The sequence below is a fragment of the Colias croceus genome, chromosome 5 (assembly GCF_905220415.1).
Source record: "Colias croceus chromosome 5, ilColCroc2.1".
Taxonomy (NCBI): domain Eukaryota; kingdom Metazoa; phylum Arthropoda; class Insecta; order Lepidoptera; family Pieridae; genus Colias; species Colias croceus.
Window position 1 is genome coordinate 98,022 of NC_059541.1, and position 24,813 is coordinate 122,834.

General features: G+C 34.6%; 2 protein-coding genes and 1 long non-coding RNA gene across 6 annotated transcripts in view; 2 read left to right on the forward strand and 1 right to left on the reverse strand.

Moving 5' to 3' along the window:
* The window catches only part of LOC123691570 (eukaryotic translation initiation factor 4 gamma 2), a 28,861-nt gene extending 26,832 nt beyond the window's left edge, over positions 1-2,029 (forward strand). The window contains exon 7 of the mRNA XM_045636006.1: positions 1,359-2,029. Coding sequence (XP_045491962.1) covers positions 1,359-1,421 — 63 coding nt within the window. The 3' untranslated portion in view covers positions 1,422-2,029. The remainder of the gene's footprint in view (positions 1-1,358) is intronic.
* On the reverse strand, positions 2,020-3,820 carry LOC123691571. The gene is made up of 2 exons (XR_006751423.1): positions 3,414-3,820; positions 2,020-2,209 (listed from the first exon to the last, which is right to left on the reverse strand). It is a non-coding gene; the product is annotated as an uncharacterized LOC123691571 (long non-coding RNA).
* Positions 3,821-6,704: 2,884 nt separating this feature from the next.
* Positions 6,705-24,813, forward strand: part of LOC123691591 (MOB kinase activator-like 2) — a 51,954-nt gene continuing 33,845 nt past the window's right edge. The window contains exons 1-2 of one of the 4 annotated variants that reach the window (XM_045636050.1): positions 6,705-7,100; positions 15,976-16,004. Coding sequence is in view for 2 of the 4 variants with exons in the window: in XM_045636047.1 (XP_045492003.1) it covers positions 9,075-9,238 (164 nt within the window). In the remaining 2 variants the exon portion in view is untranslated. Of the gene's footprint in view, positions 7,101-9,062; positions 9,239-15,975; positions 16,005-24,813 lie in introns of those variants that run through there. The other 3 variants (XM_045636051.1, XM_045636052.1, XM_045636047.1) reach the window with 3 other exon arrangements.

A 24,813-nucleotide genomic window follows, 5' to 3' on the forward strand; every position in this document is an offset into this window, starting at 1 on the left:
TACAAGAACGTTCATTGATATTTGTAAGATAATATAAAATGATTTAAAAAGTGCATTCATCTGTAAATAAAGGGTGTATAGTGTATGTGAAAAATATGTAATGTATATGTAGAATGTATATGTAAATAAACTAATGTGATGGGGCTCATAATATACAAGGCTCTTTAATAAAGACTCGATCCGAGCAATAAGCAAAATAACTATTTTAAAGTCTCTAAAAAAAGATTTAGGTCTTCTTCCGATGTTATAGATTTTGCTGGGGACTTTTCACTGGCGCGTAAGTAAATTACGCAATTTTTTTTTTCATGATGCGTATGCAGTATGAGGTCACGCCGCGCGCGTCTTCATAGACACTACACGTCATGTGCTATGTGAAAATGTGTTTACGTTCCAGCTCTTCTTAATCGGCCAATAACGTCTCTGGTATTTAAAAAGAAAAAACGGTTTATTGACACAAAATTGTAGCGACGTCAGTTCTTTAAATCAGAAATTGTTTATTATGTTTATAATGGTTTATCAGTAAAATCAAATCTTTAAATTACTTGTATCGGTCATTATTATTATAAATATGTAATCGTAATTGAAAAAAGTTAAGCAAATGTGCAGTTCTAACAAAACGAAATATTATCATGTTATTCCATGTCGTCGTTACTAGGTTACGTTGTTGAATTTTGTTGAACTGTCAAATGTTGCCTATTAAAATGGCTCTACTATCATGCAAATATTTGTAGAAGATAAAAATATTGGCGATATTTCAACAGGTTTTGATTTTGGAACACTCGAACTATGCTGTTTCTAATTTGTTATCTAGAACACAAACATTTGGAAATCAGACTTCACTTAATATATTTTTTTTTAAATTTAAGCTAACGTTTGATTAAAATTACGCAATTTCTTAAGAAACTAGATAAACGGGTGTTCTATACCATTTGAAATACCACAAATGTAAAATAAATTTGATGACTAATTCATCGTGTTAAGTGTTTCTAATTAAACGTCCACCACTGTATATGGACAATCTTGAAAATACTGCCCTTATATTATCATCCATCTGAAAATTTTAAAGGTGAATTCAAATAAGGAGGCACTTACGATTTTACACTCCATTACTTGTAGTGTTCGAATAATGTACATTATCCTCCCTAAATATTACACGTAATACATCGGTCATTACCGATGCAGATGGCATGATCATAGACCTCGACAACTTGGTCGCTGATCATTAAATTATGATGAAAAAATATAAATATTAGCTACAAATTGCAATGGCTCGATTTGGGTGTCGTTATGGTAGTTGTGAGCGTATAGCGAGCGTTAGGTTGGTCAGGATGTGTATGTACATGTGTTGTGGTGCGCAGGTGAACGCGTGGCTGACGTGGCTGCAGCAGCAGGAGTCGGAGGACGAGGAGGCGGAGGACTGAGCCGCATCACCGCACCGCTTTTCTTTGCGCTCATCTCATATAAATATAATTAAGCCAAATAGTTTAATACCAACCTCATTAGCCTGCGACGCCGACGCTCCGCGCGCTTCGGCGCTCCAGCGTTAAATAGGTCAATTTTTAGGTTATACTATGTAACAAAAGTTAGTATCTCGAGATAATTTTTTGTAGGCCTTTTACTCGATTTTGATACTTTTACAAATGTATACAATGTATAGTGTTCGTTTGAACGTATGGTTGCACTCTGGTCTGCCCTCTCCCGCAATGAGCGTATTTTAGTTGAAATTGTAAAGAATATTATCTAAGATGAAGGACTTAAATCAATTTTTAATTATAAATATCATCATTGTTTATTTTCAATACTAAATGAATGTAGTGAGTAAACTGTAAGAATGCTTAAATTTCATTGTATTATCAGATTATAGAATTTTGTAATAGTTAAATGGTAACTATGTGACCGATTGTTCCCTTGGAAACTGTTGTATGTTTATGGAGTGAATTGTAACAAAGTTGTGAAGTGATGCCAGGTTAAGTAACAATGGTCTATATATGTATTCAGGATGAGAATTAAACTTCAGTGTAATTTATTACATTGTGTTGGATCTTATTTATTTCTTGTTATGCTCCACAAACACAAATACCTATACATTTACATTGTCTAGTATACACATCACTCTTCATTGTAATCGCCACACCTTTCTGCAACTAATAACAGCTTGAATTGAAGTGGGTACTTCCTTAGAATCCACTGTGTTCTATTATAAGGGGCGCTGAAAAAATAAAAATAAATTTTATAAACAATTTCATAATACATTTTTAATACATATTTTCATATTGGAAGCCACACTTATTCTCAAGTATCAACAAAATGAGAGTATAAATCAAAATCTTAGAGCGTCCGTACACGGGTGGCTCGAGTAGTTAACGGCTGAGCGACGCACATGGACTGATAGAGCTGTCGCTACAAACCGCGCAGTTGACGGCTTGGAGCGGTCGCGAAGGCTCGAGCAGTCTGTGTACGGCACTGAATGAATGTCCATAGTTCACCACGCGGTCTCGGCTTCAAGCCGTCAATCTCAACTGCTGGAAGTGGTCCGTGTATGGCCTTAGTGTTTCGGGCTTCATGTTGAAGATCATATAATAAGAATACAAGCTTTTTTATTTTATGGACGTAAAAATATAGGGGTTTTTCTATTATATGAAAACCTTTCAGTGGTGGCATCTTTACTACTAGAGATTCAGTCATTTATCAATGAAGAAGGAAGAATGATCACCGTTCTTAAAAAATGGGAAAAATGACAAAAACATACACTGAGGAATAAAAGCCTTGATAGAGTACTTCACACTAAATTGGAAATGCGAGATATGAATAGCTAAAATTCAGAACACATGTAAAACCAGCAAAACCATGCTCAAGTAATGCTTGGATTTTTATATCTTCATATATTTCATTCATCTATCATATCATACCTTCATATATTGAAATGAGAATGTTATTAAATATACTAAGATATGTGCCCTAAATTATGGAATTTTCAAGAAAAATCAGGGAAGACAGGTACTAAGAAATTTAGGGTAAAACCAGTCTTGAACAAACTGATTAGAACAACAAAGCTTTCTAGTTAATATAATAAACAAATTAGAAAATATATTATAATAATCATTGAATGATGATAGCGAGCTAACCTAACCCACCCCACCGCCTTACCCATACCAATGACTATGCTAAATTATGTTCAACGTTACATTATACAACTTGAAGAGTTATCCATTAGTCATTTAATTAAATGTCTTTCAATCAAATAATAGATTCAACCATATGACTGCGACAGTTACAATACAATGTACCTATCATGTTAAAAGTTAGGAAATGCATGCTTAAAAACACTTTTTTATCATTACTAACTTTAGTTCCATTTGGATCAATGCTTATGTGTAGCAACTACACGTCTAGCACTTTGATGAGCATCTTACCTATTCGGATAGCGGCGCAAATAACGCAAAAGGTCACGACACTATTGATTGTGTTCGCTCTTGCTTGTCGTTTCTCCTCCATTGGGTCTACTCGCTCTCCAAAAGGTAGTCGAAACATCGTCAAGGTTGAAATTATCACCACGCCTCAGTCCTCACAATTTTACTGCACAGTGCAAGCTGCAGGCTGAGGCTGAGGCTGCCACTGGAGGCTGCTTTTAGTGGTGAGTGGTGACTTGGTGGTGACTGGCGTGACTGGTGGTGGAAAATGGAAATTGGAAATGTGAATTTTGAAACGTCAAGTTATTTGCTCCGAGTCAAGTGTCAATTGTCAAAATTAGGATGTTTTTTTCGAATGGCAATTTTTTTTTTTTTTTTTTTAATAATTTATTCATAAAAGGCCCTACTCACGGTTCAACACAACCAACCAAGAAGCATAGATCCTCTAATACACTGGAGATTGCACATTGCACTATGACCATTAACTTGAAACAAGAAACTATGACATTCAATGACGTCAGTCATGTTATTTGTCTCTTTCTGTCGAGTGACCACGCTGGTTTGTAAATTCAGGATTTTTCAAAATAGAAAAAACTAAAAATCATGGTCTATAAATAATAACGACATATATTTTTAACAGTATTTATATTATAATATTATGGTCATACTTTATAGGTAGGTACATACAATTTTAATTGGTATAGAATGATAGTTATAAATAACTTTTGGCTACAAAGCTTGGATATGAACCGATATATAGCATTAACATCCTTTGTAAATAGAGGAAAGTTGTGTTTTGCATCAGATGCTGTTTACCAAATTGTTAGCTACTCAGATCTTCTTTTTAAACGCGTTGCTTCGACGGGTCAATTTCAAGCCAGAATCATCAAAGAAAAACTGTTTATAGCAGCCTTGCACAAATTTCAGCTAACCTTACAAAGTTTATTTTTCAAAAGGTATTTTTTTCTGGGTCGTAATCCTCAGTAACCTTGATGGGCACATATATTTCTTTTTATTTTACTTTTTGGAAAGCTGAAATACGTTAAACAAAAAAATATGAGGTAAGTTAAAAAAGTATAAATTTCAATGTAAAAACGAACAATCTTATAACTACATGTGAGTGCAATACCGATGTCATGTGTTGTTTCATTACTAGTAACAATCTTTAAAATGGTGTTCTAAATTTTCATCATAATATTGTTATTACAATATATTCTCTTCGCTATCCATAAAAACTCGTCATCATGGTTACCTTACTTGTTAAATCTGTTTATTGAAAACTTGTTGAAAAATGATAAAGTATTAGGGAAATAACAAATTTAACATGACTGCTTACTAAAATGATGCTAAATTAGACAATTTTTGCCATTGAAATGATTCTAAACAGGTTCTAAACAATATTGTAAATAACGTAAATATACACTTGCCTGTTAACGACGCCTGTGAAATTCTATGCCAGAATTTGGTGTCCAAACACTTCTGCAATTTTGCACAATACAATGCATTCTTTATATTCGGAAAATATTCATTAAATAAGCAACAATATTAACTTAAATATTCAAAGCGACGCAATTTTTTTGACACACATGCCATATTGACAAAGTGAGAGTTGCTACAATTTTATTATGGTGACTACCCATAATCAGGGAGTATCGCTTTTTAATAATTGGTTCAGATACTTAGTTTATTTAGCATAAATAATAATTGTCTCATCCAACAATCCTTCTGAATGACATTGTTGGCAATTTATCAACAAACTCATGTACAAAAACTAACCTTTTGCACAGAATATTACAGCATACATAGTAGCCTTGGGAAAACTTCGTATTAACAGTGGCAATACCAAGTTAGGTGTGAAAGTGATAAAAACCATGAACTGGGCAATATTTTCTTGTTACACGTCAATGTTCATACCGAAATCTCCAGTGTTTAGATATAAGCTTCTTGCAACCAACAATCTGCTGAAACAATTTGTTGCAGTCGCGATTGAGCGTTCTCTACTCACGATTCATCCAACCCTCAATCTGATGACACAATTTCATTCCGCGATTGCTTGCCACAACGTGTGCACGTTACGTTGATGCCTGGCCTGATGCTAAACCTCAACGCAATAATACGCATTATTAATGGATATACTAATTTATGAAATATAAGATAATTATCTTTGTAAAGCTTGTATTTTTTCCAATTTTATTGATAGATTTCAGGGGCTATAAAGTATAAACGGCTATAAAATATAAACATCTTCCTCAAATATGTAAAAATGTCTTTCCCGCGTTTATCTCAAAACCGCCATTTTGCGATTACTGCGCAGCGCGATTGAGCCGAGATTGGAGCAATCACAATACTCACGTTCCAACACGCACACAATCTGCTGAGACAATTTGTCGGGTTGCTTCCGCGCCGATCCAATACGCAACATGTTGGGTTACGCCCCCAACGTGCCCTCAACTACACTATTCACGACACAATCTGTCAGCTCACTGCAGATTGTGTCAACAGATTGATACTGAAATTGAATCGTGAGTAGGCTACTTAAAGGCCCTACTCACGGTTCAACACAACCAACAATCTGCTGAAACAATTTGTTGCAGTCGCGATTGAGCGTTCTCTACTCACGATTCATCCAACCCTCAATCTGATGACACAATTTCATTCCGCGATTGCTTGCCACAACGTGTGCACGTCACGTTGATGCCTGGCCTGATGCTAAACCTCAACGCAATAATACGCATTATTATTGGATATACAATTTATGAAATATAAGATAATTATCTTTGTAAAGCTTGTATTTTTTCCAATTTTATTGATAGATTTCAAGGGCTATAAAGTATAAACGGCTTTAAAATATAAACATCTTCCTCAAATATGTAAAAATGTCTTTCCCGCGTTTATCTCAAAACCGCCATTTTGCGATTAACGCGGCAGCGCGATTGAGCCGAGATTGGAGCAATCACAATACTCACGTTTCAACACGCACACAATCTGCTGAGACAATTTGTCGGGTTGCTTCCGCGCCGATCCAATACGCAACATGTTGGGTTACGCCCCCAACGTGCCCTCAACTATACTATTCACGACACAATCTGTCAAGTGTCAGCTCACTGCAGATTGTGTCAACAGATTGTTACTGAAATTGAATCGTGAGTAATCGTACTTTATTCTAGATCATGATTACTGGCAATATTGAGTTAAAGTTCAACTTCAATATTCAATGCTGCCAACATTTTCAGATAATTTACATGTTGTTTTTAATATCACATTCATTCACATAAAATTTAAACATTTATAAATTTACAATGCAGTTACAATATATTATACACATATACAATGAAATGATAATGTAGTTTTATTACCTATTTTAGTTAAATTATGATTTAATTTCCACTTATAAATAAATAAAGTTGCGCAACATGGCGCTTTCGGCTCAGCTGCTTTCGTGAAAAACTAAAATAACTTGGTGACTGTGACACGCTCTAATTGGCAAAGTTTTAGAAGGAACAGTTATTGTAGTTCGATGCTTAGACTTTAGTAACGTGATGGAAAGAGTTGTGAACCAGTGTAGCTAGTTATCGAGGTGTGTCGGATCCACCGACGTGATTTGTTTTTGTTCAGTTCGGGAATCCGGTAATCCGTCAAACTGGAGCGACTCCCGGAGTACCTGCGGGACACCGTCGACTGGTTCATGGGGTGAGTGATAAGGCAGACTTTTAGAGTATAGTTTATCGGCATTTTCTTTTCATACTTGCTTTGCTGTTATACAGAATTACAATATTTTATGATGTCTTATACGAAGCTGAGTATAGTGTACAGATATTAATTATATACATTATTAACTTTTTATAAATTCTACCCGAGTGACTGGGAGAAATGTCTGGAAAATAATAAATTTCATAACTACATCAGACCTTACATGACGAATGGACGCACTAGTCTCCACAAAAGGATCACAATATAATAACGAATGTTAAGTTCCAAATTGAAGTAGATACTCTGTGGAGGCAGCATGTGCTTGAAATACACATTTGCGGAGGTCCAGCCTCTGAAAAGGGTTGCCAGCTTATAAAGGAAAAGTGATACAGATAGAACTTATGATACAAATAAAGGACTGAGTAGGTTGTGGAAAAGGATTAGCCTTCATTCATAAACTCATAGCACAAAACACAGTGGCAATAACATGTTACTGCCACTGTGTTGTAGTGCCGAAGCATGCTCGACTGCCACGTAAAATATTGTTGAGGTAAAACATAACTTAGTTTTAGTGTTATTAACTTCTCCCATAGAATGTCAATTAGATTTAGTGACTTAAAAACAACCTAGTATAGGTATAATATATTATATTGTGGTAAGAACACATATCGCATGACTATGAAATCCTTACTTAAAATAAAACAAAATGTAACTACTGAATGTAAGTTCTAAAATCAATCATAATATGTATAACAAACATGAAATTTGAATATTTAAATGATATTGTTGGTATTTACTGAGATCTTGGTGGTAGTTCTTTAAAACAAGAGCATTGTAATGATTTTTAAATTTTAATTTACATAAACCTATTTAGTAAATAGCACATCGGAATAATATCATATGCAGTAATTAATAATATCAAATCTTTTTTATTTTTTACTTCTCCGTTTTTGAAGTCATTTTTTTTTAAACAAGTTATTTTTATTTAATACTTTATAGTGTATTTTTGTATCATCAAATAGTTGCTATGGCCACTTTAGTGGCACTTGTAGTTACCACCTGCACTAAAGTGCTTGCAACACAAATCAAACGAGCCCAAACATGATAAGGTTGAGTCAATTAATTGCTGAGTTCCTACAGCCACCTTCCAGATCTATACCATGATAATTTTTCTTCGCTATCCAATTTAGTTATATACATATACAAAATATCAGCTCAATCGGTAATCGGGAAGTGAATCAAAGTTACTTGCTAGATTTTAATTTAAGTCATCGAGATCCAACAAAAATGAAAATCTAGTAAATAATAAGAAATAGGAATAAGAAATAATAAGAAAAAGGAAATCTAGTAAATAATAAAAAAACAATGATAATATATAAATTGTAAAGTGATAATGATAATAATTGAATGAAATGTACTAACATAGTAATTAAGAAATTACTAACAAGTGGACCTATGATGTTCTGATAATAAATGAATTTGAATCAAATTTTTATGGGACCAATTCGAAACTATTCCGCATCAAAGAAAATAGAATCACGTAAATCGGTTCAGAAAATGCGGCGCAATCGATGTACATACATAAAAGTAAAAAAAATGTACCGCCCGAATTGAGAACCTCCTCCTTTTTTTTGAAGTCTATCGAAAGGGATACAAACACAATATAAAAATGCACTTGTAGATGCAAAGAGAAGTGGAAGAGTAATGACATAATATGTAGTGTGGACTACGTTGTTATACGCCAGGCTTTCACATTGTCCAATCAATGAAGAAAAAACCATGTTATGATGGTCGTCACAAAGAAAAGCAACAATATGACAGTTAGCGAGGCAACATTAGAAGATACAAGGTAACCGAGGTCGTCGCTCAGGTGCGATAAGGCGTGATGTCAGCGACGCGGTGCGGCGGCGGCGCGCGCTCAGTCGCCACTCGCACTCGACCGCGGCGCGCTACGTGCCCAGCAACTGCAGCGCGATGAGCGCGGACGGCTCGCGCTGGCCCGTGGGCATCTTACGTCGCAGCGGCGCGCGCGCGGCCCGCCGCGTGCTGCACGTCAAGTACAGGAGCGTGCCCGCCTCGCCGCCGCCTGCCGCGGCGCTCCCGTTCGACGCCGACGACACCGTCTCCTGTTTCTGCAGGTGCGAATCGTTCCACTCGGTGCACTTCGCGACGGGCGGAACGGGTGACGGATCCGTTGTGTAGTTGTGTTTCTTCACAGTGAGCGATGATTCGCCATCGACCCATTTACTTCTCGGATTTCGAAATCGTCAGCGCTCTTGCGCTTATCGGCCTATCGCGCGTTATCACCTTCCTCCACCTGAGTGACGTCACGGCTCCCCGCGCGCGTACCTCGCCGCCCCTCTTTCCACTTTATGACACATTGCTTATGTTAGGCGACACACTTAGAGCGTTTTCACATTATCCGATCCGATATCGGATATCGGAAGCCGATAGCCGATATCCGATATCGGACACAATTTGCCCTTTCACATTATCCGATAATATCGTCCCGATAACATGAGTGTTGCCAGAAACTGGAAAAGTAGATATATTGGGAATTAAAATAAACAGTGGATGCATTTGTGTTACAAAAAATAAACTTTATTTTAAATGAAATAAATAGTAATAAATAAACTGATGTTTTTCAAACCGGTTTAATCTGCTGACTGCGGAGTATGGATTTGTACCCTCTGCAGAGTCAGAATCTAGTTTCAATATTCAACTTCATTGTGAGGCTTGTTTTTTTATATGCTGTTTTTCTTTTTTTATTATTAGAACATGTTGTGTGGTCGTAGTGAATTTTAGAACTTTTTTATATTAAATCATGTATGACTGTTATGTTCTTATACAAATAAAATAAAAAAAAAATTCAACTCAGTATTAAAGCGACGAAACTAGCAAATACAAATTCAAATTACATTTACAAATGTAGGTGCTGTTATTACAATTTTATAGTGCTAATATGTACATTCTACCTAATATCTGGGGGTGCAAATATTTAAACAGAAATAAATTAAACTAAACTAATTCACAGTCACAGATTCCGCAATGTACATAGTACCACAGACTAATAATAATATAGCCATGACAACCAAAATAGTAAACAAGCTCAAAAGTCGCCGCGCGTTCTTGACAAAATTTAGGGTCGCCGCCTTAGATTATGGATTGGTCTCCGCGCACGCTACGACTAGATACCGCCGGCGTACTCGAAAAATGCGGCAACTAAAAGTACGCCGAAATCGGCGTACCCGAGCCAGTCGTGTCACGAGCATTGTGTGGAGAGGGTGTACCGATAGTTTCTAAAGATTTTGGACAAAACCTGAAGTAAAATGCCTGTTTGTGCCATAAAACTGTTTAAAAAAAATACAACAAATAATAAGAAAGACACTGGGATCACGTAACATCAGGAATAATCGTATTATTCGATATTTCACCTGTACTTTGAAAATGTTGTTTACGAAAATACGACGCCATTTAGTGTTGCCGTACTGCATATCCCAAAAACACACTTTTAATTTGAACTTATTTTATTCATAATGTTTTTTTTTTTTCAATACTATTAGGAGTATTAGGTACTAACGCATATTATAAAAAAAATGATAATAACAATAATTTATTTCTGTTTAACCTTGTTTAACTGACTCATATGTTATTTTTTTATTACTGCTTTTTTACTTTTAAAAAACCTTTGTGATAGTATAGTGGCATCGCAAGTGGATTTGAGTCACATGTTCATGGGTTCGATTCCCGGCAAGGCCAAAATGAAATGAAAATATTTTTCAAACTTCTTTCCAAGATAGCCCATTTCCCATTTATGGGGTAAAATTTATGTAGCTGGCAGTACAATTCTTCACACACACTAGCGTCCTTACAAATTGCCTTACACACACTACAGAACTGAGTTGCCGCACTCACGGAGCTATTGTTTTTAGGTGGAGCGGTATCTAGTCGTAGCGCGCGCGCGGAGACCAATCCTTAGTCTAAGGGTTGCCGCATTCTAATTCTGAAATTTTAGAGAAAACTAAACAAAATTGCCGTATTGTAAATTTTCTTTTCAATAAAAAGGGTTTGATTTAAAAAAAATCAACTGATAGATCGTAGTTGTACATACAGTAAAAATAACTACAATAAAGAAACCGACTTCAAAAACAGCTGGAAAAGTAAAATATAAAAAAGATTTGATATTATTAATTACTTAATATTATTTAGATGTGCTATTTATTATACAGGTTTGATATCGGCGCTAAAACAAAGCACTAAATCTGTGACTCAATGACAACAATACAATAAACAGCTTACAGCACAACAGTAGTCCGAGTAGGAGGAGGAGCGAGGCAGAATGAGTAAATAAAGATAAAAGATACTAATATTTCGAAGATACGGTTGAATTTAAGAACACAATATATTTTTGTTTACTTCAGTTCAGCCAATTGCCGTATATTATAGGACGATATTAAAATAGCTCCCGTATAAATCGTATTTTTAATGCCTTTAAATACTTAAATGAATGTTTTCTTAATAAAAAGGTTTAAAGTAAATGAAAGGATTTTTTTTTTACATTTAGCGCCTAGAAATGACTGAAAATACACAAACTAGTGCTTTTTTTGCTGTTGGTATACTACCTTTTCGAAAATTGAGCTGGTAACACTGAACATTATCGTCCGATAGTTCACGGGAATATCGGTGTTGGCTCCGATATCCGATATCGGACCGGACAATGTGAAAGACAGGTACGTAAATCATACATTTTACTTAGCCTCCGATATCGGATATCGGCTATCGGCGTCCGATATCCGATATCGGACCGGACAATGTGAAAACGCTCTTACGGAAATATACAATGCGACTATGCAAGGTGACGTAAGATTTATTGTAAAACCTTGATTACAAGATTTTTAGAAAAAAATGTTTCTTTCATAATGGTTGTATATTTATTGCCATAAATTAATTTATAAACATGTATTAATTTTTGTAATATTTATTTGAATTTTACTTCATACGAAATGCTTTGTTTACATTATGGTTCCAAAATCATTGGTGCTATGGGAAGGTAGATAAAGGTAATATATGCATCGCCTCGTTACCTGCAGCTTATTAGACACATAAAATATATAGATAACGACCTTGACCATTCTTCAGCAATTGCAGTCATTGACAAAAATAAATAATTTTTAGGGCTATGTACCTAGATAGCCCAGAATAATTTTATCAAAATTTTACCAAGAATTCATATGTACATATAAATTCAAAATTTCAATACTTACATCTATACTAATCTATACTAGTCTATACTTCTATACTATATAGTATATACTATATATAGTATTATATTATTACTATATATAAATATAATATTATAAAGAGGAAAGGTTTGTATGTACTACTGAACCGATTATAATGAAATTTGGCACACATATAGAGGATAACTTGGATTAACACATAGAATAGGTTTTATCTCGGAAATCCCACCGGAACGGGAACTATGCGGGTTTTCCTTTGAAAACGCGGGCGAAGACGCGGGCGAAAAGCTAGTAGTTTATACTTGACTAGCTGCTCCGCGCGGTTTCACCCCCGTGGCTCCACTCCTGAATGTCGTAGCGTGATGATATAGTAGCCTATAACCTTCCTCGATAAAAGGGCTATCTAACACCGAAAGAATTTGGGTATCATTTAAGCTATCACCAATTTAATTAGTTTTGTGTTTCTTAAATAATAGGGTTTGTCCTCAAAATAGTAGATCTGTCACCAAAATGTAATCACCAAACAATGCAAAATCAGTTCCACAATAAATCACCTAAAATCCTGAGATATAAGGTCTAGTACCAAATAAATGTTTTTGTATGTATTATAATAGGTGTGTCCTAATAAGTATTTAAGCAAACTAATTTAAACAGATCACCAATAAATCATATTATGTTACTAAAAGTTAAAATAATCAATATTTATTCTTAAAAATAATAACCACTAAATAATCAGCTCTGGTTTAATAGCTGGCTAATGGTTAGCATAATTGTAGATAAAACACTTAATTAAAGTTAAAATAATCAATATTTATTGTTAAAAAACAGTAATCACTGAATAATCGGCAATGGTTTAGATTTCGAAGGGCGCCCCCTTTTTCTTTTCTGGCCGCTAGGCACATTTTTTTGCTTCTGGTGGGGGGTTGGCCAGCTTTAAGCGTATGGCTAATCCGATAATATTATGTTTGCAACTTTGCACATGTCAATTTTTAAAGTGCGCCAATTTGTCTCCGCCGATTTGATCATTTTTTCATTAAAATTATAAATTGATGTATTAAATTGATAACGAATACTATTAATTTATTACCTGAACGAAATAAAATGTTACTACTGTATAGGTGACAAAATATCAAATAAAAAGGAGTCGCAGTCAGGGATCGATAATCGATTTATTTGGTGACAGATCTACCATTCTGAGCACAGAGCTATTATTTAAGTAACAAAACTGTTATTATAAGAACGAAGTTTATATTCATGTAATGCAATATAATTTTATTGGTTATCGATCTCTTATTTTACACATATATTAGCATTAATTTGATAATTCATACCTGGGAACAATTTTTGTTTATCTGAGAACGAAAATATTTCGTGGTGATAGATCTATTTATTAGGTGATACAACTTGATGACAAATATAAATTTTGGTGATAGAAAATATAGTTCCCAAAGAATTTTTCAAATCGAATCAATAGTTCCCGAGATTAGCGCGTTCAAACAAACAAACAAACTCTTCAGCTTTATAATATTAGTATAGATTATGATTGTGTACACTGTACTTGGATAGGATTTGACCCGATTTTCCTAGTCCTTAAAAAGCATATTTTGTAAAAAAGACTGGTACCGCGGCCGGTGAGGTCCGGTAGAGCGGCCCACTGGTGCCTCCGGGTGCCTGTGATTGGCTCCACTTGACTTTGTCGCGTGCCTAATTACGCCACTTGCTAGCCTTCTTGCACGAACCGATCATAAATTCATTACAACATTTGCGTGTTGTAGTTTACGAAGAATATAAGTATTAGCTGTTATTCTAAATATAAAATTTTCACCTCTATTCATTTCGTTTTAATATCAAACAAGGCTAACTAATCGAGATAAATAATGTATAGTGTATACAAACTATCATAGCATTTTTATCTGTAGAAATTGTATACCATTTTGATTCAGTATCAATCAACAATAACCAGAAGCGTAGCGTGCCTTGGCGGGGCCCCGTATAAAAATTTGTTTGGGGGCCCTTAGGAAAGGTAGATTTCTCACAAAAGAAAAAAAATGTTTGCATAAAATTAAAATAAATATTTATTCATCATAATATCTATCTATTTTCATAATATTATCTATCTGTCGCTTATTCCAAAATTTTTACAAACAATTCAAATTAAATATACACAGTAGGCCAGAAATAGCTTTTTTTTACTTTTATCATTTCTGAAAAAAAAAATTTGGGAAGTTTTTAGTAATTTTTGCTTACGCACGCTGGGGGCCCCCTTGGCGCGGGGGCCCCGTATAATTGATACGGCAGATACGGCGGTAGCTACGCGCCTGACAATAACGCAATCTAGTAAACAACTAATAGCGTCAATAACTGTAGATTAAATTTACGTAAATAAAAAAATAAATAAAACAACCATCAAAGTAAAAAATCTGTCAAGTGCGAGCCGTACTCGTGACACCAGCCGTGCAAAGACTGCTCACTGCTCGAGCAGTTAACGGCTGAGCGACGTACACGGACTGCTCGAGCTGTCACTACAAATCGCGCAGTTGACAGCTTGAAGTGGTCGCGACTGCTCGAGCAGTCCGTGTACGGCAGTGAAGGGAATATGCATAAAATTTTAAATGGCCTAAAATATTTTTTTCTCGAATACTTATTATCGTAATATTATAATGAAAAGGATTTTTTTTATTTACTTTTTATTTTAACCCCTAAAATAATATTCAAAAAGTGCAAAATAAGTGAGCGAAATTCAAACTGCCAGAACGCGCCACCACTGGTCGAACGAAATGTGACGTCATTTGACACGACATTGTATGAATCATCACTCCATACTCCATAGTAAACACAAGGTAATCCATAAGTCCATCCATAGTAAACCCACTGGACGTGTCATGTGACGTCACGCAAAGCGCGCGTACAATGGCGGCGTTTGAACTGCTTACATTTTTTAAAAGTTTTAAATTTCATTTTTAAAAATATCTAGAGTATTTTGAAGCCCCTTAATATTTTTTTCTACGTTATAAAATAGTAAACTATTAATTTAAGACAAAAAAGAAAAACATGAATATTCCCCATTAGTTCACCGCGCGGTCGCGGCTTTAAGCCGTCGGTCTTAACAGTACTGGTCGAAGCGGTCTGTGTACGCCGCCCTAAAGGTTCCGTACAAAAAAGCTGAAGAGAATGCAAACTATCAGACATCAGCCCGTTAAGTTAATAAAAGTTTTTTTTCATACACTGATTTAGAAAATGAACATTTCCAAAACGACCGGATAAAATGAGCTCAATATTCTAAATTGTGCACTCCTTTCAAATAGTCTTATGCAACTTTTATCCTTAAAGTAGTTAATGTTGCTAAATAGGAATAGTAAGGATAAATTAAGTTGATTTGACGAATTTTAAAAATGATTACTAACCCCATTTTTATTTGTTCATGAAAATAACGTGAAAAAATATTTGTCCTACAGAATATAAGATTTCGTTAGGGAGTCCAACATGTGTCATTATAAACAAGGTCTAGAAAAAAATATGTTGATTTTTGTTAATGTAATATTTGAATAATTTATCCACGGCCACATTGTCCCACAAATTGCGTGATATGTCATTTTGATCCTAAGTTGGTCTCAAGTATGTGTATTTTGTTGCAGGTGAGTCGCATGCTCGCTCGCCGCGCCCTGTAAGTTATGATCTCATGGCCTTTCTCGTAAGCAAAGAGCACTAAGTTGGATCTAGTGTGGGCCACGAGACGCTCCGGCAACCCGCTACGGTTTTCCCGTGCAGCGCGTTCCCAAAATGCCACAAATGCTATTTGCTTTAACGTAATTTTTTTAATGTCCTTTGGCCCACACATTATTGTCTATTTTAAATACCAATATCCATCCCCGACCTCCAAAATGTCGTATCTTTAGATATCGAAATAAAACGTTGATTCGCGTGTTAATTGCGAAATCACACTTCTTATTGTGTATTCTCCTTGAATTTTTCATTTTTGTAATGCCGGCACTACACATAGGCCAACGCGTTGGCAATCGCGTTGGCACATGCACTTGTCTATGTGTAGAACGGGCGAAATGCGCACTGGCGGTAGGTATTTGAACGTTGGCCAGCGCGCTTGCGAGCTTGCCGTGCGGTGTCGGCAACTTCAAAGGACCCTTGTCGCTTGGCGCACCATCCACACATTGGCCGCGCGATCAGTTTGGTCTTTGACTGTAGCAGCGATCAGGAGTGCACGTTTTTTTCTTGCGGCGAATTAACACCTAACTTGACAAAATGGCAAACAATATGAGTAACGAGGAAACATTTAAATTTATTGAGCTCTTTCAGAGCGAAAACTGCCTGTGGAACCCAAAAATAAGTACCATAAAATAAAAATGTTGTATTAAAAGTAAAGCCAAATAAATAAGGTTCTTGGATATGCCGTTTTCCTCACAATGTTTTACTTCACAAAGAGCATCCTACTTTAATATTATTTTAATATTTTAAATGTGAAAGTGTGTTTATTTCTTTGTTTGTTACATCCATTTTGAATCCGTCCGCACATTGGCTCGAACCAAACCATACTGAACGACCTTCCAATGTGTGGATTACTCACAAGCGCGTTTGCAAGCGCACCGCCAGCGCGCTGGCGAATGCGCTGGCCTATGTGTAGAGGCGACATAAGAGACGTAAAATATCGTCATAGTGTGACTTTTACGTCGGCTCATAGGCGGCCAATCGTCGCGCAATACTGGATGTATCGGTCAATTAAGGAAAGCTGGCATGTTCACAGTACTCACACTTATGCAATTTCACTTACAGTATGTTCAAAAATAAATGCGACTCTAGTTTCATTTTAGACTTGAATTGTAAAATGGGTGCGTTGTAGATAAATATATGCAAATATAATTATGAAAGCTCTCATAATTTACCTGTAAAATTATAATTTAAAAGTAAATCAATTGATGAACTTAATTATTTATTCTAAAAATAATCAATTGGATAAAAGTATTAATAATAATTCAATTATCAAATAATAATTAAATTTCAGGTCATAAAAACAATACAAATAACACGTGCGCTCACTCCCAAGTCCCAACACACGGATGGTTGTTTTGATAATGATTTAAATAACGGACGTCTTCTGCAGTTGCGGAGCAGTCTTGTCCTGACTTTGGTCGAGTAAAAATATCTAAGAAATATTATTGTAGCGACACCTCGCTCTGAATCGCGCAAGCGAAATGTTTTCGCTACAGAGATAAATATATATACAACTTTCCGATATCATCCATCGGGGCCTTTACGGCCGGCCAGTCGAGTTGACTGGTCGAGGATCCTCCCTTTTTCGATGGAGGAATTCCACCTTCCTTCCTCCACATTATATATTTTGTAGTAAGTACGTAATACGCGCTAACAAATATATGTTACATGTTTATTGTATAATTTTCACACTATTGGTTTTAAACTCAAACTCAAACATTTATACTATTAGACTTCTTCTAGAAGCACTTTTGAATCGTCATAACAGTTTAACAGTTTTAACATTTACCACCAATTCAGAAAGCAGTATCTATAGAGAAGAAGAAGAATCTATTTAATCATAATCGTAATCTTCTACTTCACTGAAACTTTCATCGCTCGAAGAACTCGATGTTTCGCCGTCGGAATTTCTTAATGTTATTATAAATGAGTCAGTGTAATTATATACTTTTGGTTCTAATTGAATATATTTTTCCTCATGTTCTCGCGTCTTTCTCCAAACGTCACTAAACATATCCAAACTAATGGCATTTGCTTCCTTTCTAAATAATTCTTCCACAGTTTTCAAGTTAAAGTTCACATTTTGTGATGCTACTTTCCCTTTAATTATGCCCCATAGTAACTTTATTGGGTTGAGTTCTGGATGGTACGGTGGAAGGCGCAATACACTATGTCCATGATCTTTGAGGATTGCATCAAGTAAAAATTGTGTATAGTTTGGCTTATTTTTTTAATAATGTGGATAACTTTGATTATTAATTAGTAATTTGATTTTTGAAAAAAAAAATGCCGATTTTAGTCAAAATTTATATTTTTCTAACAAGATCCTTATCATCCAAATTTCCACCTTGGTGAGAAAAATTGACATTTCTAATGAAAATGAACAAAAAATTAAATGATTTTATTAAATACTGTAAAATAGTATATAATTCTTCCATTTACTGTACCACAAAATTCTTCATAGATTTTTAGATATTCGTACTACACCAATTACATCACCCTGTATTTATAAACAATTGCAAAATATGACACATACATAGGCCGGGAGATACTGACACAAAATTTCGGGTCATTTGTAACAGAATGGCGGTTCTACAGAGGTCTTATTACGCAATGACAAAAAGAAAAATGATGGTCAGAACGCTGGTACCGGCGGACTAGTCGCGTGGGCGTAAGTCACACTCGTCGGATAAGTAAGACCCCTCTAGACCGCCATCCTGTTACAAATGACCCGAAATTTTGTGTCAGTATCTCCCGGCCTAACATGTGCAATGTGTAAATGTGTTGACGTTCCAGCTCTTCTTAATATACTTATATTTCCGTTTGGCAATTAATAAAATGGTCCTGAAAAAGGATTAATCCCGCCGTTTGTGCGAAAAGTAAAAAACTGAAACTTTCGCGCTTTCGGCTGGGTCGTGTCATATCATATTATTATTATTTACTAGCTTCCGCCCGCGACTCCGTCCGCGCGGATGTCGGTCTTCGCGTGGATGGTTTATTTCTCCATTTTGAGTAACCTGTAACTCTGACAATGACATCTTATAAATATCTATTGGACCCAAATACGGCTAGGCCTATCATAATACGCAACGTGTGTTCGCGGTTCTACAGAACAACGTCTATGGATAAAACTGAAAAATTAAGATTAATTTTTTTCAACGTATTTTTCCAGGATAAAAAGTATCCTATTTTACGCCCAGGATAATAAGGTATAATTATACCAAGTTTCATCGAAATCGAACCGTTAGTTTTCACGTGATGCCTTCACATACAGACAGACAGACAGACAGACAGACAAAAATTTTTTTAATCACATATTTGGGTTTGGTATCGATCCAGTAACACCCCCTGGTATTTATTTTTTCAATATTTTCAATGTACAGAATTGACCCTTCTACAGATTTATTATATTATGTATAGATTATGCTCGAGTTAAACAGGGGAAAAATATAGGTTGATATATTAATACCATTAACAAAAAACTGCTTGGCCATTGAGCAATTCGTTGAAAATTGACACACAGCTAACGATTGCGTGGGTATTATATTTTGAGCAAGAGATTTAACGAAAAAGTAAGGTACTAAGAGGTGGTATTTATTTGATTTTATGGTTGAAATAAAACTAAGTAGGTGCGAAAGCAAGGTACGAAAACAAGAAAAATAGCATTAACTATTTATTACTTTTTTCGGGGTCCGTTTCCATCGTGACTTGGTAAATACCGACACGAGATTCCATGTTCAATAATTATCGCATTACCAGGGGTTCTCAATATAGAATGAACAAATCTAGAAATCCGTTATTGAATATCAAATTCATCAGATTGCTAACTTTACACGTTAAAAATACCACATACGTGAGTACTTTTGGTGGAACATTGGTGGAACGCAGTTTATACTTTACACGTCTATGTGTAAGCGCCTAACGGATTGTCTTTTCTAATTTTCATTCATTTCGACGTTGGAATGTTTTTTGTGTCGACTTTCGTGATCTATTACCTACGTTGTGTTATTGGAAGTAAATTGTATAATACTGTCCATTGGACGACGTCTCTTTCTATTCTATGGGCAGACTTAATATGAATTGTTTCAGTAGGAAGTATTATTGGTTAATCATTGTGTTAGTTTTACATTCAATTTAACTCAACATTATTTTATCACGTTGTTTTAACAAAAAGTTTTATGATTTGACGCAATATGATTGCGGTGAAATATTTTTAGTAATTGGTCACGTTTTCGTCGTTTTGTCAAGTTATTATCATCTTAGTCCTTCATGGAAACTACACGGCACGCTGTGTAATTCTAATCCCACCAAAAACATAAATGTAAAAATTGGAGCCGAGTTCAATCGTTGACTTAATTTGCCAAAAAAAGAAATGAGATCTAAATGTGTGCCAAGTTCTGCAGACAGTCCAGAAATTTATTTACAAAGATGTATTAAGTTCTTAGGTTGACTGAAAACTCAATTGTTTTATTTTCCCTTAGAGAACAATGTTTATTCCAAAATATAACTTTTTTAATTTGAATAATATAATTATTTTCACAAAGCAAACAACTAATGGCCTATTGAACCCCATAATTTGATGAGGCTAGTTTTTAGAACCTCACAAAATATAAACAGTATGTAAAACTAGCCTCATCAAATTATAGGGTTCAATAGGCCATTAGTTGTTTGCTTTGTGAAAATAATTATATTATTCAAATTAAAAAAGTTATATTTTGGAATAAACATTGTTCTCTAAGGGAAAATAAAACAATTGAGTTTTCAGTCAACCTAAGAACTTAATACATCTTTGTAAATAAATTTCTGGACTGTCTGCAGAACTTGGCACACATTTAGATCTCATTTCTTTTTTTGGCAAATTAAGTCAACGATTGAACTCGGCTCCAATTTTTACATTTATGTTTTTGGTGGGATATCATTACTTTTTGTACAGAAAATTACTCTGCAAATTTGATTTACTTTATAAATATAATACTTTTTATATACGATTTTTCTTTTCTTGCGGTTTCTCTGTATGGTTTGTTTAGTATTATTTTCTATATTTTCTTGTATGTTAGCGCACACAAGTCAGCGCACATTGCCCCGTCATTATCTGCAATTTTTTAAACTCGTTTTCTGTTTAAAAGATTACATGATTTTCTAAACATCCAGCGTGAATTTGTACACACACTATTACCAAGATGCAAAGATCGTTGTAGAAGAATCGTCGCCTTACTCCATGACGTTACGGTATTGCCATGACGCGATCTTGAAATTTTACTCTAAACGCGCATGTTTCACTCATATTAATATTACGCAAATTAAATCATTTCGACCTTCGACGAAGCCTTCTTCCATTACACCATTTATGGTAATTATTTTTGCATGCTTGTATTGGCTAAACATGTTTGTGCTTTATTAATATAATTGTATCACCATTGAATACCATGTTTAAAGCAAAATAAAGATTTTATTTATTTATTTATTTATTTACACTGAAATTAAAACTAAACTAAACACTCATAAATAAAGAATAAATAAATGTGAATATGTAAAATTATTATTTTTTTTTTTTTTTTTTTTATGGTATAGGACAGCAAACGAGCAGACGCGTCGCCTGGTGTTAAGCGATACACGCCGCCCATAAGCATCCACTCCACTGGGAAGTGGGTGTGTTGCTGTCCTCAAAGGGATTTTGAAGGAGTTAGGTAGAAGGGGGTATATATTATTTTTAACTGTATGAGCAATAAAGGCGATATTTTTATTACAATTTTCTTTTATTTTACGTTTAATAACAGTTTTGAATAAAGAAATCATGCAATCGAAGTAATCCGCCCTAGCGATACTAGCGCGAGTGAGTGTGATGTCAGAGGCGCTTCGAATCTACAGATGTTTCGTCCTAAAATATGTAAACTTCAATAATCTATATCTCAGTCATTTATTGATGGATTTCAAAATTTTTTTCGGCCACTGATTAGTTTTGATCTATTTTTTAAGACTAGTAAGGTGAATATACTATTTTCTTTTTTTTTAAACTTTTCCATTTTTCCATACAAACAAAATTTATGTCATTGAAAAAAAAATTAAATACAAATAAATTCAGTATTTTCTGATTTTTTCCATGGTACACTCACTATTACGTAGTTGATTACAAAATTTGAACTCTCTAGGTCATCTGGAAGTGGGTTAGGTTTTGTATATGTCTATAAGTCAGTCAGTCTTAAAAATTGCGATTTTTGGATATTAATATCTACGCAACTGTTTAATCTGTATTTATGAAATTTAAGGTTCTTGTTTATCTTGAGGTGCTGTTGATATGTACCAAATTTGGTTTATATAACTTAAATATTTTTCGAGTTATAAGGGGGTGAAAAGTGGCTCGAAATGGTTCGTGTAAATATACACACGGCTGCTGCTCGCCAGTTCTCTTCGCTTGAACTCGGCTTGACACGCTGCCGCGTGTCTAGATTCCAGAGATAATACTATACTAGAGTAAATGTACTTTGGTATAGTGGGTTATACGTACGTGGAAAAATGTTTGATTTTGCTTAATAATAAAAAAAAAAATAGTTAAAGACAATATAATTTTAATAATTTTCAAAATTATGTAGTTTTACCCTGTGCAAGATTTTACAAAATCGATTTAGTAGTTTCTCTTATCTGATTTATTACCTAGCATATCTACAAACTCAAACTCAAACATTTATTTATTCAATCAGACTTCTTTTACACTTTTTTCAGACTTTTTGGCTTTGACTTTTTTCGGAAAGCACTATCTACGGAGAAGAATCGGCAAGAAACTCTATAGGTGCTCTTTTTAATCATGACAGTTTTACAATTTAATTTTACAAAATACATAATATGGCACGTATATCATGTATTATAATAATATGCCAAAGAAGAACCTCACAAAATATAAACAGTATGTAAAACTAGCCTCATCAAATTATGGGGTTCAATAGGTCATTAGTTGTTTGCTTTGTGAAAATAATTATATTATTCAAATTAAAAAAGTTATATTTTGCAATAAACATTGTTCTATAAGGGAAAATAAAACAATTGAGTTTTCAGTCAACCTAAGAACTTAATACATCTTTGTAAATAAATTTCTGGACTGTCTGCAGAACTTGGCACACATTTAGATCTCATTTCTTTTTTTGGCAAATTAAGTCAACGATTGAACTCGGCTCCAATTTTTACATTTATGTTTTTGGTGGGATATCATTACTTTTTGTACAGAAAATTACTCTGCAAATTTGATTTACTTTATAAATATAATACTTTTTATATACGATTTTTTTTCTTGCAGTTTCTCTGTATGGTTTGTTTAGTATTATTTTCTATATTTTCTTGTATGTTATGAATGTCAGCGCACATTGCCCGTCATTATCTGCAATTTTTTAAACTCGTTTTCTGTTTAAAACATTACATGATTTTCTAAACATCCAGCGTGAATTTGTACACACACTATTACCAAGATGCAAAGATCGTTGTAGAAGAATCGTCGCCTTACTCCATGACGTTACGGTATTGCCATGACGCGATCTTGAAATTTTACTCTAAACGCGCCTAAAGATGTTTCACTCATATTAATATTACGCAAATTAAATCATTTCGACCTTCGACGAAGCCTTCTTCCATTACACCATTTATGGTAATTATTTTTGCATGCTTGTATTGGCTAAACATGTTTGTGCTTTATTAATATAATTGTATCACCATTGAATACCATGTTTAAAGCAAAATAAAGATTTTATTTATTTATTTACACTGAAATTAAAACTAAACTAAACACTCATAAATAAAGAATAAATAAATGTGAATATTATGTAAAATTATATATTATTTTTAACTGTATGAGCAATAAAGGCAATATTTTTATTACAATTTTCTTTTATTTTACGTTTAATAACAGTTTTGAATAAAGAAATCATGCAATCGAAGTATTCCGCCCTAGCGATACTAGCGCGAGTGAGTGTGATGTCAGAGGCGCTTCGAATCTACAGATGTTTCGTCCTAAAATATGTAAACTTCAATAATCTATATCTCAGTCATTTATTGATGGATTTCAAAATTTTTTTCGGCCACTGATTAGTTTTGATCTATTTTTTAAGACTAGTAAGGTGAATATACTATTTTCTTTTTTTTTAAACTTTTCCATTTTTCCATACAAACAAAATTTATGTCATTGAAAAAAAAATTAAATACAAATAAATTCAGTATTTTCTGATTTTTTCCTTTGTACACTCACTATTACCTAGTTGATTACAAAATTTGAACTTTCTAGGTCATCTGGAAGTGGGTTAGGTTTTGTATATGTCTATAAGTCAGTCAGTCTTAAAAATTGCGATTTTTGGATATTAATATCAACGCAACTGTTTAATCTGTATTTATGAAATTTAAGGTTCTTGTTTATCTTGAGGTCCTCTTGATATGTACCAAATTTGGTTTATATAACTAAAATAGTTTTCGAGTTATAAGGGGGTGAAAAGTGGCTCGAAATGGTTCGTGTAAATATACACACGGCTGCTGCTCGCCAGTTCTCTTCGCTTGAACTCGTCTTGACACGCTGCCGCGTGTCTAGATTACGTATTGTAATTTGCACTCATACCTCTCGCAGTTAGTGTTGCCCAAATGCAAGAACAAGACGAGACTTAGCCAGTCTTGGTCTTGGTCTTGCGCCAATACACCTGGTCTTGGTCTTGGTCTTGGTCTTGCGCTCCCAGTCTTGGTCTTGGTCTTGGTCTTGCAGCAAGAGTCTTGCAAGTCTT